Source organism: Alosa pseudoharengus, unplaced genomic scaffold, assembly GCF_046254945.1.
Source record: "Alosa pseudoharengus isolate Yale_2024_CS ecotype anadromous, Long Island Sound unplaced genomic scaffold, YU_APseudo_1.1 YU_APseudo_1.1_scf_8, whole genome shotgun sequence".
Classification (NCBI taxonomy): Eukaryota; Metazoa; Chordata; class Actinopteri; order Clupeiformes; family Clupeidae; genus Alosa; species Alosa pseudoharengus.
This window is the reverse complement of record NW_027468870.1, coordinates 16885436-16901972: the sequence shown is the minus strand read 5'-3', so window position 1 is coordinate 16901972 and position 16537 is coordinate 16885436. Positions and strand designations below refer to the sequence as shown.

General features: G+C 42.3%; 2 protein-coding genes across 2 annotated transcripts; both read right to left on the bottom strand.

Moving 5' to 3' along the window:
• Positions 1–1676: 1676 nt before the first annotated feature.
• Positions 1677–5345, bottom strand: LOC143112240 (uncharacterized). The gene is made up of 4 exons (XM_076274493.1): positions 5195–5345; positions 4741–4986; positions 3661–4014; positions 1677–2914 (listed from the first exon to the last, which is right to left on the bottom strand). Exons 2-4 carry the CDS (start codon positions 4964–4966, stop codon positions 2871–2873), a joined length of 624 nt encoding a protein of 207 aa, XP_076130608.1. The 5' UTR covers positions 4967–4986; positions 5195–5345; the 3' UTR covers positions 1677–2870.
• Positions 5346–6752: 1407 nt separating this feature from the next.
• Positions 6753–13737, bottom strand: htatsf1 (HIV-1 Tat specific factor 1). The gene is made up of 10 exons (XM_076274286.1): positions 13690–13737; positions 12926–13090; positions 11757–11949; positions 11592–11639; positions 11105–11259; positions 10205–10368; positions 9836–9932; positions 8331–8420; positions 8064–8201; positions 6753–7384 (listed from the first exon to the last, which is right to left on the bottom strand). Exons 2-10 carry the CDS (start codon positions 13088–13090, stop codon positions 7034–7036), a joined length of 1401 nt encoding a protein of 466 aa, XP_076130401.1. The 5' UTR covers positions 13690–13737; the 3' UTR covers positions 6753–7033.
• Between the last annotated feature and the right edge of the window lie 2800 nt (positions 13738–16537).

Below are 16537 nucleotides of genomic sequence, written 5' to 3'. Positions count from 1 at the left end.
CGAGTGACCCTACTTCCACCTACAATACTGAGGTATTTCGGCCACTCGTGTTTTAACTTGAAGTTGGTTAAATGAAGGGAAAACGGAACAAATAGCTCCCATGAATATTGTTTACCCATCTTGCCAAACTGCATACGTTTGAGCCACTTTAATGAAAGCTATTAATCACCATGTGATTGACTTGTCATTCCAATGCAGGATGTTTACTATACCGGTAATAATGTGACTCTCCACTATAGTTTTAAGATAAAAGGTGCCTTTGTTTTGAACACCTGAAAGGTTTATCAAAAAATGTGAATGACCAATTAGTACGGCCCCTAAATACATCGGCCAGATGCCTAACTGCTGCTTTGGCAGAATGAGTGATGAGAAATGTGCCTTTTCTTCTGAGTTCATTTGGCATGCCCGCCAGGATTGGAAATCCCCTAGGGCTGAGCAGATGGAGAAAAGTAAGACATCACCAGAGCATCAATAATCCACTAGACTCCCTTTGAGAAGGCTATTACTGCCAGTCCATATGGGTCTAAGAACAAACGGCTCCAAGTGATGACGGGACACTGGGCCCCAATGTGTCACAGAGAGAAGGGGATGGTGACAGAAAAATTGAGAGGCTTGTGCAAGGTAATTTTTATAGTACCTGCTTGGTTTTACACATGGGAAATGGCATCTTTTACATATTCAGCTGAATTTGGTAGGAGAGAGTTGATTAAATAACAGTAAGTCTTCATTGGGCTAAAACAAACGAGGTTGCAAGGCAGCATGCTGATAGACCTATATGTTCTTCAATATGCTGCCATGCAACCACCAAGCAAAACTAATTTTTGTATTCATTAAAAGTGGATAGCCTAACAAAAATGTTAAAATGGTGACACGCTACTGTAGATTGTTAAGAATAACATTTTGAAAGAAGTTTGTGTTTCTGTGGAGTCCTTGTATCCAGCTATTTGTAGCTCTGTCTTCAAACTTTATTTTGAGATTTACATTTTGTATATCTTACAAATGTCTAAATCTTCTGTGAACCTGCAACTTCAAAAATGCATTCTCTGTATGGGTTTCAGAAACGGTATGCAGAAATGACATTCGATAGACAGACTGCTGTCATGGGTTAAGGAAACATTTCACGATTCAAAAGTGTCGAGATGCCCTCCTACATGACTCTGCCTGGCATTTTAATTGCCTTTGTCTCCGCTGTGGGTGTGAGAGGATTGTTAGCATTGACTGCCTAGCACGTGCAGTATCACCCATCCTCTGCACACATAAAACAAAGCTCATTAGACGTGAGAAGGACCCTCTCTGTCGTCCTCCGCCGGAAGAGTGTGGCGAGGCATCGGTGAGGTGGGGATGCAGGAAAGTATGAATGAGCGAACAAGTGGGCGATCATGGAGCTTAGTTGATTTACAGAAGCATCTGTCACCACTGTGGCCACGCCACCTCCGTGGCAGTAGACATAAAAAGGCAGGCCGCACGTGATTGCACTTCATCGGGATTGAATGTGTGTGGGCGGCAGTGACGCAAGTGATTAAGACTTTACATGCCAGGCAGAGTCACTCTGCTACACATTTACGTACGCACACATACACACACACACACACATGCACACACACACACTCTCCCTCTCTCTCCCCCTCTATCTCTCTCACTCACACACACACACAAACACACACACATGCAAAATAATGAATTTCTCCACTGTATTGTTAGACTGTGTAACATTTGTATTAGTTGTAATATTCATTCTTTATTCAATCATTATTCGTTTGATATGCTAATCCAATTGTGTTGTAATTCATATCCAATGAGCTTTCAAGACTAAGTTTGGGTTTCTACAAAATAAAGGGAAAAACATATATTAAGGGATGACATTTATTGGTCAGAACCACTTTCCCATTAAAATAATTGTTAAATCTCACATATCCGACCCTGCTGATTTTAATTGAGTATTGTATGCGTATGTATAGTATAGTGTGTGTATTTGTGTAAGTTCTTATTTTACCCTAACACTGGGACTTTCCTGGAGATATAAACTACCGATGTAAATCAAATGGAGAACTATCCATATTTTCTGTTGCATACGATGGCAAAATATTAATATTCAGTTTGCCTCCTACTGTAGAGCATCAGTTTATCATGGGATAAACTCAATGGCTATTATGTAAAAGATATATGTATAAGATATTAATTATTAAACAATTCTGACTTTTTAGTAATGTACCTAATGTTCACTATCCATAATGTGTTAACAGCATGTTTGCGTATGAACAACATGATCATACTTAGGGAACCTAAGCACTCATATGGTCACAATCTCTAACTGTCTATAGATAATGAGAATGAAAAGTGAATATGTGATGCAGCATTCTTAAAAAAACAGAATGAATACAGCATGGAAGGAATAAGATGAATAACCAACAATGACTACTACACTACTAAGAGTGTTCAAGATGAGTTGAATACAAGGCATAAGCTGTGCATGGACTTGTGAGGACATGTCAGTCACCGGCAGAACTGTGGAGTCTTTGTCCATGACAGTACCCATCATCCCAGTCCCTCCAGGGTGCCTGCAGGCCAATCTCCATGTCGGCCAATCTCATGCCTTGGCATGAGCCTGCACATAGTGTAACAACAAACTTTCCCCTAACAGGTTTTCTGAGGAACACGACGCGTCCGTATTGTGACTGTGACTGTTAGAGAGACAGATACACCCACAGAGAGGATCTGGGATATCCACGTTCTTTGTGTGTTGCAAATCAGTCCGTTTTTTGATTCTCCCAGCCTCTCTGCTGAATAGGCAGTGTGGGATAACAGCTTATTGATGCCCATGTAACATCAAAATAAATCCTCCCCACAAAGGAAAAAAGGTGGCTCTTCTTTTAGTACCAATACAAGTCCTTGGTCTTTTCTGGCACTTGGACACCTGAGAGAAACACACAATACGTCTCAAAATCATATACTATATCTGAACTCAAATAGTAACAGTAACACTAGCATAAAGTGATACATTTTGCTTATAGTCAGTAGCCATGATGGTTTTGACATCCAAGGAAGCCTGGTCAAATTCACCCTCTGGGATATATCAATACATGCCTCTAAAGAATACTGTGATATGCTTGTGATATTGGTAGGAGAGGTGATGATCATAAAGGTGATGATACATGCAGCAACTTTTTGAGTGATGTTGTGGGACAATCACATTAACGGTTTCCTAATAGTCTGGTTGGATGCTTGTGACAAGTTTCCTACTGATGATTTAAATATGTTGCTCAACATCAGTGGGAAAGAGCCAATCAACCTTCCCTTGAGTTAAACAATTGAGTTTTACCTTTCCCCAGTTCATCCAGCCGTTCTCTGAGTCTGACAGTAACACTTTTAGCTCCAGCTCATTGAATCAGATTAGACCTTTAGCTTATAGGAGAGATGCTAACGGTCTAATCTGATTCAATGAGCTGGAGCTAAAAGTGCTACTGTCAGAGAATGGCTGAATGAACTGGGGAAAGGTAAAACTCAATTGTTTAACTCAAGGGGAGGTGGAAAACAAGTGTATTTCCCCAAAAGGTGGAATATCCCTATAAAGTTTAGCTCATTCCTGTTATGAAGAATGTCAAGATATGTCTGAATGTACATTAAAAATGGTGTGTACATTATATCAAATCAGATAAGTACCTGAGTCTAGGCTGATCCTGTTGCCCACTGAGTCTCTGAAAGCAGAAGGTGAATCCCAGCCTGGACTCTCCACCTTGGGATCCATGAGTACTCCCCCTGCTGGACGGTCCATGTGTAGCATGCTGAGGAAGGAGCCGGAGGAGGTCTCTGCGGGGCCCGGCAGTTGGTAGAGCCGGGTCACGTCAAAGCCCGCGCCTGGTCCGTTGGGGTAGCTCCACACACCTGGGCCCATGATTACACCCTGAGAGGCAACCGGGCTCTCGGCTGACGAGAACTGGGCCAGGCCAGAACTAGACGGAAAAGGGCTCTTGGACCAATCTGGGCTGGACGGGTTCCATGTCGAGGTGGGTGGCTCTGTAGCAAAACAAAAGGATGGACAGAGCAGAGATTATATTACATATGATTTGATGTAACATTTTCTTACGATACGATACGATACAAACTTTATTTGTCAGTTTGCGCTGAAATTCTTTTTGCATCCCTGGACAGCTCATTTAGGAGGACATATACAGTACATACATTTTAGACATAAAGCATCAATAGACAGACATGAAGACATACATGTAGGACATAAAGCATCAACAGACAAACATGAAACATAGCCACAAATGACAGTATCAAGCATGACAGAAGACAAAGCATACAGTACAATTACAAAGAGGCTACATCAATATATCCAAACTTTTATCACTTAGAGACATTACATCCATTAATAAATATTGCACTAGATCTTAATGTTGCTGGTTTAATAAAAGGATTGATTGATGTATAAAAGAGTATCTGAGTCTGATGCGGTTGAAAGAAGGAACTCTAAAGTGCCTGTTTGAGGGCAGTAGCTGATATTCTCTGTGTAAGACATGTGAGATGTCAGTGGAAATATATTTGGCCAGCCTGAGCATTCTCTTGTTGTGAGCTTCCTGGAAAAGGTGTGCTACAGGTAGCCCAATGATCTTTGAACAAATTTTGATTTGATGATATAGCTTCGCCTTATCTTTGACTGAAAGGCTACTCTGCCAAACTGTGCTACAATAAAGCATTACACTCTGAATTACAGACGTAAAGAAGCATTACAGCACAAACCTGTTTTGATAGCTTTGGTTCTGCTCCGCGGCTTGCTGACTTGGGGGTCTTTGGGAGAGCTGGCTTTGATGCTGAGGTCTTTGGGGAGGTTGGCCTTTTTGAGGGCGCGTGAGAAGTGCTCGTCCACCACACTGTTGATGTCCCCCTGGTAGTACGTGAAGAGCACCCTCTGTGGTGTATTTCTCTCCGACACCTCCGCCAGACTCTCTACCCTCATATTCTCCATTTGACAGACACGCTCAGATCCTACATGGACAACAAGTTGTTGGGTTCCCTCCATCTCACTCAACACTGCACATTTCAAATAGGAGCTCAAGGATTTCGGTCATTAACCATGTGATTTAGGCACATATTTTATTATGCTAAATAGATCACTGCTGGATCATGATAATTCAGCTTTGGACAGTTTCCTGAGCCCGTCTATACACAAGGGGCATATACTGAGATATCTTACCTTCATAAAAGTTTACACATACAAATTATTTCCAAATGAAGAGTTGCTGTAAGTCCTTGAAAGTGCCAGTCCACATACACAGCTACTAGCTGAATGTACCAACATCAAATGGGACTGGCTCGGTGTTCCTCAGCCGATACTTTGACTTGCGTTGGTATGTGGCTTTATGGCTTTTAGCAGACAGAATCTGGCCCGTCTAGTTTGACTGGAAACAGGCACGTTAGCGAGGGAGGGGGGGGGGGGGGTGCTATAAGCAGGTTCCATGTTGACACTCAGGTTGTAATGATGCACTGAGATGACATTGAAAAGGATGTTTTTGGCCATAAGCAGGCTTGGAATTTCACCATTTTAGGGGCAAGGCAACTATACAGTAGTATGCTATAAAAATGATCAAAGTTGTATTCACTGCAGTAGACCTGCATCCCTGTATGAAACATTACAAAAACATAAAACATGACATATTACATATAACTGTAAATCATCTGATCATCTAATATTTTCAGATATCTAGGCTATATTTAACATTTATTTTATATTTGGCCTGTTATGCAATCATGTATTGAACAATTTAAGCACAGCTCAGCTTTAAGAAACACAAATAGCATAGATGCATGCTTAACATTTTGTGATCATTAAGGCTACTTTCACAAACTCTTATAGTCAGCTGTCCTCTGATTTACCGATATCTAGGCGACATTTGTAATATTTATTTTGTATTTGGCCCGTTATGAAATAATGTGGAACAATTTAAACACAGTGTAAAACTTAAATCCCAAATATGGAGACATCCATGTATGTTGAAATTTACTGCAAATTCAAAACGGGATTAGTCTGGAACGGCTAACTGTACAGGGGACTGCTTTACACCTTTCTGTTCGGTAAGGTCTGCTGTTTATTCTGATATATGGTTTGTCATATGTTAAACGAAGGGTTCGTGAATTATTCCACCGAGATTACTGGTTAGGGAGATGGACGCAAAACCTTCAGTAGAATTTATGATTAAATTGAATGATATTATTTACTTTTCTCGCGAACCGTTCACCACAGCAATTGGCGGCTAACATCGTTTAAAAGCTGAGAAAAAGCTTTCATGTGATACTTGTGATGAGTAGGCTACTTCGCGAGTAGTTCAACTGAGAAGAATGGGTTAATTTGGACGCACTTTCTTTCTTGCGCTGTCACTTTCTCCACTGCGTACTTTGCGCTGTGAATGCTAAGATTATTTCGACAGGCCATAGGCTAAATATATATCGCTATTAGTAGGACGCAAAGCAGAATATTTAAAGGGGGCACCAAGGCCACCGTGGCCTGTAAACCTCTGATTTTCAAAGGGGCGTCACGGCCAACGCAAGGGGCTACGACGGCCATGGCCTTCGTGGCCGCCGTGAAATTCCTACCCAATTTAGCCAAAATTCTAAAACATTTAATCTGGAAATTCAAAACAAGACAACTTCAGTCCAGCTATTCATTCTTGATACACGGGATGGTAGTTGGTTATAGTTAGTACACTGGTCTCAGTCAAAAGAGGCAGGCTTACAGTATAACAAAATACCAAACATTACCAGTACTTTAGAATTTTAATTATATAAAAAAAGAAAAATTCTCAAAAGAACACATAAAAAGTGAAGACATGACACTTAATCGATGACAAATTAAAAGACTGCTGCACAGCACACAAACACAAAGTCAAGACTTTCCACAAACAAAGGGGGCATCTTCTGTACTACTGAAGGGACAATTCAGGACAAAACGGTCCAGCGCTGCGGGAGCTCTGCAGTGTGGTTCGAGTGGTGAGGGGATTAGTGCGGGATGGAGGGAGAGTATAGAGGCATCTCTCCTCTAAGCATCCTCTCCTCCGTCCTCCTCATCGCTGCCGGCCACGCTGCTGTCTGTTGACTCGGCGCCCGGGTCACGACACTCCTCGTCTGCCTCCTGGCTCTGCTCTGCCCCCGACGTGCCCTCGGCAGGCGTCTCGGCCGTGGACGACGCCGCCGCTTCTGCGGCGCCCTGACCGTTGGAGGCCGCCGTCGTCGGAGGTGCGTCGGCTCCACTGCTGCTTTTGGGGACGTCTCCCTGAGCTGCGGCCGCTGCCGCTGCCGCTGTCGAGGCGTCCGTGGGCCCCTTGCTCCCGTCCAGGAAAGTCTCCCAGCCTTTCAGCCGCTCCTCACGCTCCCGGCTCGTTTCCTCCACCTGCAGCGAAGGGTCAGAGACACAAGACGTTTTAGAGAGTAGGGGTGGTCAATATGGACTTAAAACTGTTTCACAATATTGCATGCTATTTTTTTGGCGATAACAGTATGAATGACGATAACAGTACTGTTCACCACTGTTTTCTCAGCTGTTTCTCAACTGTTATGTTAGCTTACAGTCTTGAGCCGTGCAAACACAACAAAGGATCAGGAACTCTTCCTACAATTTGAACTCTGCATTCCCTCATGTTTGTTCTCATTCTACATGTGAGCCATCCATCTTGCAGCACATATCAAACATTTCACCAACTCCTATAATTAATATTGTGCTATGACAAATTCTCATCATGGGGAAGAATTTGATGGAATGTTGGTTAGAAATACAATGTGGCACATCCTTGTTAGAGATCAGGGGGGAGGAGGAGTAGAACAAGGAAGTAGAGGAATGAGATCACAGAAGGACAAGCATTCAGAAAGGAAAGCAGTACTAAAAATAAACTTGAGTCTGCCTTACTAGAACATACACTCTAAAGCCCTAAACACATGCTTATTTATGCACATACACATTTTCTGTCCTTATAAACACATGTAAAAGAACATGTTTCTAATTTAAAAAAAAGCATCACATTCTGCTGAGGTTCCCATTCCCAGCCAGTGGTCCTCATGAGACAGGCTCTCACCTGATAATCAGTGTTGCCGTCCCACAGCGCAGCTGACAGCTGCCTCCCCCCGAACCATCGGCCATTTAATGCCAGTATGCAAGCGTCACCATGCTCAGGCTCTTTAAACGCCACTGAAGCCACTCCATCAGGGTGTCTCTGAAGAAAAGAAGGCACGGCCAGCTATGAAGTACACTTAAGCATGGTTTAAGGATGCTTTGTTTCATTTACTATCAGTGCATACATAGAGATTTAAAGGAAGGAGGCTGTTGTTGTTTTTCGGCTTACATCGAATATGATGACTTTCTTTACATCGCCAAATTTCTCACACTCTGTTCTGAGGTCTTCTCTGTACTCGTTCAAAACAAGAGGGTCTTCCTGAATAGACAAAAAAAACCAGCACATTACAAATAGCTTTTCTGCTAAATGTGTAAACACTGAAACAAATGTATCATCACACATAAATCTCACAAGAGAAGTTTGTTTTGTTGAGACTCAAGCCGTCTCCAGTCTGTTTTATGGGGGGAAATAAAATATGTCATATTTCTGAAGGAACAGTCCGCTATTCTGTTCAGAGTGAATTTTTCATACACTTTGAAAAATTACAGGCACTTTATTGCTGCATTTAGTTAGTTCTTTTAGGACCTGAAAACATTTAAATTGATAAACACTCTGTTGTTAATACTAATACATTTGTCATGTTTCTTTATTCTGCATGCTTTACCTAGCACCTAGAAGGTGAATTACAAAAAAAAAAAAAACACTCTCATTGTGTTCGCTCTTCCTCCTGTTATTTCTCACATTCATGTCATTCCACAGAGGACATGGGAGAATGTAGTGAACCCATCACTGCAGGCACGACAGAGAGACACCTGCATTCCGCTAGCCATCTCAAACACCTGCATTCCTCTAGCCATCCTGAAGCAGAATGTAGCCAAACTCGCTCTTCATAATGGCACACCCATTTTCACAAGTCTCTCTCTCACTGACACATATACACACACACACGCACAAACACAAGCCGTTTTAATATATAACTGCTGACAGCAAATGTCATGCAGTTATCGCAGAGTGCATGTTTGAGTAAGTAGGAGTGCACTGAGGATCATTACACAAAACTGTAAAATCTCAAGAGCATTTGGAGAGCTTGTAAGCGTGTTAACTTGGATCCATTTCTTTTTGGGATTCATGAGGAGGTCTGAACCCTGTGCTTACACCATCTGTACAGATGGCTAATTAATGATATCCATGTCTATGAACCGGGAGGAGGCTGAAGAGTAATGTATTAAAACCCAGAGCAACAGAGATCACTAGACAAGAATGAGCCAATTCCAAATTCCTCATACCACCGAAATCGTCAGAGTTGGAGAACAGTGTGTATAAAATGATCAATTTGCATTATTCCCTGTCAGTGACTCAGTCCGATGACACCATAACAAGTTTTCTTTGTCATGGTCTTATAGAATTGGCATCATTGCAACTGCCTCTTCAAATACCTGTAGTCTACAAAGCAAAAGACCATACAGATTGTGGACAGATCACTACATGGGGCAGCCGTGGCCTACTGGTTAGTGCTTAGTCACTGCTCCCCGAGCGCCGCTGTTGTTGAGCTCACTGCGCCGGGATTAGTGTGTGCTTCACCTCACTGTGTGTTTACTGAGTGCTGAGTGTGTTTAACTAATTCACGGATTGGGATAAATGCAGAGACAAAATTTCCCTCACAGGATCAAAAGAGTATATATACTTATACTTACTTACATTCTGAGCACCTGCTGTGTGGGGAAATCTCTCACCTCAAAGTCACTGGGATGAAACATGTTCCGGATGATCACTACTCGCTCATGCCGTTTACGGACCTCTCCTTTTTTCTCAGGCCGCCAGTCCAACTGCCTGGAGCAAGAGGGAAGATATCAGATTGTACACAACCAGTGCGCAGAAGAGATTATTTGCAAAGAAACATGCATGCATGACCCACACACACACACACACAGCTAAAGAGTCAGCATCCGCACCTACAAAAGTAACAGTAGATATAACAACAACATGATGTCTGTGCAAAATGAAATAATAACCGTATTTCTGTTGAACAAACACACATTAGCACTGCGATACACAAACATCAAATGCAGACAACACATCATATTGATATATAATGAACATACTTTTGCTGCGCCTTCAGTTTCTTGCGGTATTCTTTTGACTTCTTCTTCTTCTTGCTGGCGTCGTACGTGCCCTTGAGCTCGAAGCGGGCCGCCTCCACGTGCAGCTGGTAACCCCTGATCTCACTCTCATCCAACAGGCGCTCTGCCAGGGCCACAGACTCTTTCTGCAGCGGGGTAGCATCCATCAGGCAAGTGTTATTTAAATAAACTCCTGGTGTACTTACAAACTTTTCAATGCCTCGTTTTATGAGTAAAGAACATAGTTGTACTACTGTAGAAGTTTTGTACCATTCAGGGCATTATTAGTGGGGTAATTTATGAGATAAAAGTTGGTTCCATTACGCCTGCAGAAGGTCATTAGTTTCTGACAGCGCTACTCGACCAGGGTTTGACCAAGGGAAAACAGGTTCTGGGAGGGTGTTTGGCTCGGGGTCATTGTGCAAAGGACCCTAGGGTGAAATTACTCCGAACCATCGCTTTAAAACAGCAACAGCCGTGGCCTACTGGTTAGCGCTTCGGACTTGTAACCGGAGGGTTGCCAGTTCGAAGTAGGCACGGCCTTGAGCAAGGCACCTAACCCCTCAGTGCCCCGAGCGCCGCTGTTGTTGCAGGCAGCTCACTGCGCCGGGATGGATTAGTGTGTGCTTCACCTCACTGTGTGTTCACTGTGTGCTGACTGTGTTTCACTAATTCACGGATTGGGATAAATGCAGAGACCAAATTTCCCTCACGGGATCAAATCTTATACAAAGACATAAAACATAAACAAATAGTGAATTAAACATGTGAACCGCAGTTCCATAGCCCTTAACTGTAAGTCAATACGTAAACAATTGTGGTTCAGCAGTTTCTAAGCATACCACAAAAGTTTTTTTCACAAACTAGACTTCCTGCACATACCTTCAAATAGCAACAGAGTCCATCTCCTTTCTGGTTTCCATCCTTGTCCTTGTAGAGTTTCACCTTGTACTCCTCTGTGATGGGGTCACGCATGACGATGCCACATTTGGACATGAACTCCACAAACTCCTCTTCGGTTATGTCTAGGGGTAGGCCTGGAAGGCAGAGGCACATGAATGTACAAACTGGGTTAGTTGAACCAACACAAACCAGCATCAAGCAGACCGTTGAGTTACATAAATACAAATTTCAAAATTAACACTTTTATTCGCTGGTTTAGATTTCAAAGGACTTTGTTGAATTCAAATGACCCCCTCATAAATTAGTAGATCGTATTAATTAAACTATTACAAGGTCAAATAATCCTTTCCGCATAAGTCAAGTCATCATACCAAGTTAGTCATTCATCACAGTCCATCTCAATATGTCACAAAATCTAAACAGCCCCAGGCTCTTACATTACATTGATCAAAGTAGTGAAACCTACCTGAAACATAAACATTTGTGTTCTTGTCAGTCTCCACATCAAACCAGCCTGCAATAAAAACAAAAAGGGTGCTCTGTTAGGACACATATAATATCTATTAGAATGGTCCTGATTTAAAGCAGACTCCTCATGTTCCAACATTCTGAAGGCCAATAACAAACAAACCTGGATCTGCCTTTCTCTTTTCGCCCTTCTCTCCCTTCTCTTTGGCCTTGGCCTGGTCGCTACTCTTATCCGTCTTCTCGGGTTCCTCTTTCTTGGCTGCTGTTGCTTCAGAGGATGGAACTGATGCAGATGCATTCCCTTCCTCATCGAAGCCATAGTTGGCATGGTACTCCGCCAAAAAGTCATCCGTTATCTGCAAATAACAATAATGAGACTGGTGATTTTACACACTGATTCACAAAGAATAAATTGAACAGACAGAAGTTTAAGTGGGCAGTGAATCTGCAGGTAATAACCGAGACTCATTGTAATTACGTCACGCCTCCCGTTATGACTACATTCTACAGAGGGACCATCGAGAGCATCGTGTACAGCAGCATCACAGTGTGGGGCGGAAGCTGCACAGATCAGAACAGGAAGACCCTCCAGCGCATTGTTAACACAGCTAAGAGGATCATTGGAGCACCACTCCCTCCCTGCAGGACATTTACACCACCCGCCTCACCCGCAAAGCACTAATGATTGTCAAGGACACAACCCACCCGGCACACGAACTGTTCAGCCTCCTGCCCTCTGGAAAGAGGTACAGGAGCCTCCGCTCCCGCACCACCAGACTTGCAAGTAGCTTCATCCACCAAGCAATCAGGATGCTGAACACTCTACCCACTCTCCCATCACTGACAGCCCCCCCCCACCCACCAGCCAGCCAGGAACCTAGGAACCTAGGATCCTGTCTGTAAATATACAGGTCACACAAGCACAAGTTTAAAACTTCACGTAACTGTTAAGACTATGTAAATATACAACACAACTACCTGTATTTTTTTGATATATGTCCTATATTTCTATTTTTGATATATGTTCTATATTTCAGTCTCGCACTTTAATTTAATGTTTATTGTCTATGGCTATGTCTATGTCTAAAGTATGTCTATGTCTGTATTTTAAGTATGTCTATGTCTGCATGGGAAAGTAAGAAACGAAATTTCAATTCTTTGTATGACCAGTGCATGTAAAGAAATTGACAATAAAAGCCGACTTGACTTGACTTGGACTTTGAGCCAGAGTTGGACCTTTATTATACAGTCTATGAGTTGGACGCTGTGAATGTCAAAACGTGGTGCTTTCACCTCCGACCGGATGTTTGTGGAAATACTTTAGGAGTTTACCTTCGGAAACCAAGCTTTCTTGTCAGGGTCCCAATCATACACCGTGCCATCCTCCGGGTCCACAAAAGTGAAGGGGTCATCTCCGTCTCCACGCCTTCCTCCGTAGAGCTCCTGCAGCCGAAGCTGCTCAAGGAACTCTTTATTCCCATGCGAGTCTCCACTCATCTGCACATAAAACAGGTTAACGTTAACACAATTTAGGCGGCAACCACGAGTGAGCACCACACAGGGAACTGGACAGACAAATGTCTCAGAATTTAATTGAAGCACTCTTGAACGTTACTAAACACGCTTTGATCGCATGACCCAACACTGAAGGAAGATGATTGTGGTAACGTTATGGGACAAGCCATATAACAACACCATTCACCACCAAGTGAAAAGCTGCTGCCGTTAAGAGCGGCTACCTGCTGTGAAAATATTTCTAACACAAACAACGATAGTATAAGCAACTAACCACATATATACAATAGGACGTATGTAAGCATGTGAACAGTGAACAATAGTAAAGTAAAACTAAACAAACTGCCACTGGAAGTGCCTATTTAGCTGGCTATGTAGCTAGCGTCAGGAGCTAACTAATGTTAGCAGTTAGCTATTTAGTTAGACCTCTCAAGAGCAATATACTTGTACCACAAACTAGAGTGATACAACAACACGAAGATGTTATGTGTATGGTTCATATGAATCAAACTGTTTCAACCCTAAGTTTAATATACAATCAGTTACAGTAGAAAATATACTACAATCTAGTAACTACATACCACGGAGAATATCCGCGACTGCAGATTGAACAAGTTAACTTCCGGGTCAAAGAATAACTTCTTGTTTACAACCATAGACATAAAGGTCGAGAGGAGCATCAGAACCGAACCCTGGGAGCATCAACAATCACTGCTCAGGATGGTTCTGATAATAAAATAATAAAATAAAAAAAAACACCAAAGTTAGAAAGATGATCTTGTATCTTCATTTAAGTTCAAATGTTTTTCAACCACTGTTATTTTCAAAAACAAATGTTTATTTTATTAATCATCCAAATAGCCTAACCATCGGGCAAGGAAGAGGAACATATTTGGCATGTTCCTCCTGCTCTCCTTGAGACTACTTTCTTTGCTTCTTCTTGCTGGTGTAAACCCTCTCATTCTTATGGACCCCGGTAGGTAGACAGCAGCTGAAAAGTTCTCCGAGCTTCATTTTTCTCACCTGTTCGCTTTGAAGTGATTCTGTCAAGAGCAATAAAAGATCCCCTGCACTGTATTCTCCAACTTTATGAGATATTATAGGAGAGGACTATAGCTGTTTTATTAGCAAAACGAGGCTTTACAAAGTATTACATGGAGGGATGCCAATGATTGTGGAAAATATTTATAGATGAGGTAGTTTCCATTCAGAGTTGAATTTGTCCTCATTTCATTGTGAAAGTAAGAAAACTACCAGCAGATGATTTTTTACAAGGAGTGCCAATAATTGTAGAAGGCACTGCATTTGATTGCTTGGTACAGTCTCTTAAATCAAATGTAATAGCAGATAAGACAAGAACGGTCCGTGTAACGCTTTGCAGTGCTATGTTCTATTTGCAGAATTCACATGAAAAAATATAAAAATAGGCTTAAAAATCCGTTATCCATTCTTTAGGACGGCACAGTAAATGGGTTATTGTTGCATATTTTGATTTTCAATTAAGCACAGTTACGGTTTTCTGTTCAGAAGTTAAAAATTGAAATGATGCGTCAATTTTCTAATTTTCCTTTTTTGAGCTTTTGGTTGGACTGAACCACGAGCACCTGGGGGAGAACACCATCTAGCTGGGCCAGGCTAGATGGTGGAAGAGAGCGCCGCCTAAGTTGTGCGTGATTTTGACTCATTACTTTAGTGATTAATAACTAAAACTTCGCCGATTTTTGGGAGATGGCACGTTAAACATAACTTTCAGCCTATGTTGAACATATCTACAGTATATTTGAATACCATGGCCATGCCATACCATAGCAAATAATTCCCCAAAGCAGAATTCTTTGCCATCGACGTCAGTCTAGGCTATAGAGGCTACCCCAAGCACTGTTTGACATGGGACATTTTTGCTTATTTAACACTTTACGCTAGACTATGTTTCATTAGGCTAAACGAAGACACAACAGTGAGTATATGCCTAATTTATCAGTTTATCTATTTATTAATTTCAACAGCAAATAGCCTACATTGCTATAGGCTACGGCTCAAGTCCATTGGATCATGTAGGTCTCCAAAGCCTCCCAGAACATGAACATTCTACACACGTACTCATAGGTATCAGGATGCAGCAATGTCTCCCTCTGCATCTGAAGTTCTGATCTCGAACTGACATTATCAATTGCTTGGCACCTTGATGCAAGCTGAACTGTGTTTGATAGGCCTCCATCTCTACATCCGCTGATAAAATGTGATCACCAACACCGCGCGCCAATATGTATCAGGGCAACCCCCTACGCTTGTGGTTCACCCCAACAAAAACGGTAAAAAGGGCAAAAATCCAATATTAACTGAATTTTACTTTTGTTTCCAATCCAGTTTCTGTCTTTTTCTTTATCTTGACTAATGACACATTTAGAAAATAGCAGCAATTATCTATTTGCTGACCAGTTAAAAAAAAATTGAGAATTGGATTATTGAACACATTTTTTATTTGGATCAGATGGATGGAGCAAATAGAACAAAGCACTGCAAAGCGTTACACGGACCAAGAACAACAGGATGCCTTAAAATGAAAGACATTATCAATTAATATAAATGTAGGCTATCTATCCATTTAATTGTTTATTGAATTCCCCCCTTGGCCTACATGCAGTAAGGCCTCTTCTCTTTACAAATCCTTCCAGAATTTTCCTCTTCTCTTCGTTTCTCTCTTCAGGGTTTTTAGTGTGCCACACAGCAGACTGTGGTGTGGGCTTCTCTTCCTCAGTGGTCAATGTGGTCTGTGTGGTTGTATTCTGGGTAGTAATGCCCCTCCTCTCATATACAAGGATACAAGGATACAAGGAAGTTTATTGTCACATGCATATAGTTACTGGAAGTAAGAAATGCAGTGAAATTATGTCTGGTGTCAGCCTATTTGTGCATTAATGGGGGGGGGGGTAAAAAGTGCAGTAGAAGAGGGGTTTTGTAGATTAAGTGGCATGGGCTGCATAAGAAAGGTGGGGGAGGATTGGGGTTGGGGGGGGGGGGGGCACCAACAAGGAGCACCCAAGAGCAACAGGGGCAAATAAAAACTCCCTTACCAACGAAGAAACCTTGGGCAGATCCACGACTCAAGGGGCTAACCCAACTGCCAGGGGTCTTGGTGTGTGTGTTGGGGGGATGACAGGGGAGATGGGATAGTGTGCTGTGTATGTGGGGAGAGGGCAGTGTGCAATATGTGTGTTGGAGAAGCTTCCTCATGAGACAATGTGCTGTGTATTGGGGGGGGGAGGCAGTGCAAGTATGGTGAAGGGACTTACTATTGCAAGCAGAGTACTGTATATATGATGTATGTGAGTGATGACAGTGAAGATGTGTGTGTGGGCAGGAGGGGAGTGGAGCAGTGACTGTGTGTGTATGTGTGTAGTGTGTGTGTGGGTAGGTGGGGGCAGTGTG

Excerpts from the sequence above, each read along its gene's own strand:
- LOC143112240 (XM_076274493.1), bottom strand. The coding sequence starts at position 4,966 with ATGGAGAATATGAGGGTAGAGAGTCTGGCGGAGGTGTCGGAGAGAAAT. Across the intron at positions 4,015-4,740 it reads AACCAAAGCTATCAAAACAG|AGCCACCCACCTCGACATGG; the intron begins GTTTGTGCTGTA and ends GTTTTGCTACAG. Across the intron at positions 2,915-3,660 it reads CAGGATCAGCCTAGACTCAG|GTGTCCAAGTGCCAGAAAAG; the intron begins GTACTTATCTGA and ends TGTTTCTCTCAG.
- htatsf1 (XM_076274286.1), bottom strand. The coding sequence starts at position 13,090 with ATGAGTGGAGACTCGCATGGGAATAAAGAGTTCCTTGAGCAGCTTCGG. Across the intron at positions 8,202-8,330 it reads AGAAAGTCATCATATTCGAT|AGACACCCTGATGGAGTGGC; the intron begins GTAAGCCGAAAA and ends TCTTTTCTTCAG. Across the intron at positions 7,385-8,063 it reads ACGGCAACACTGATTATCAG|GTGGAGGAAACGAGCCGGGA; the intron begins GTGAGAGCCTGT and ends CCTTCGCTGCAG.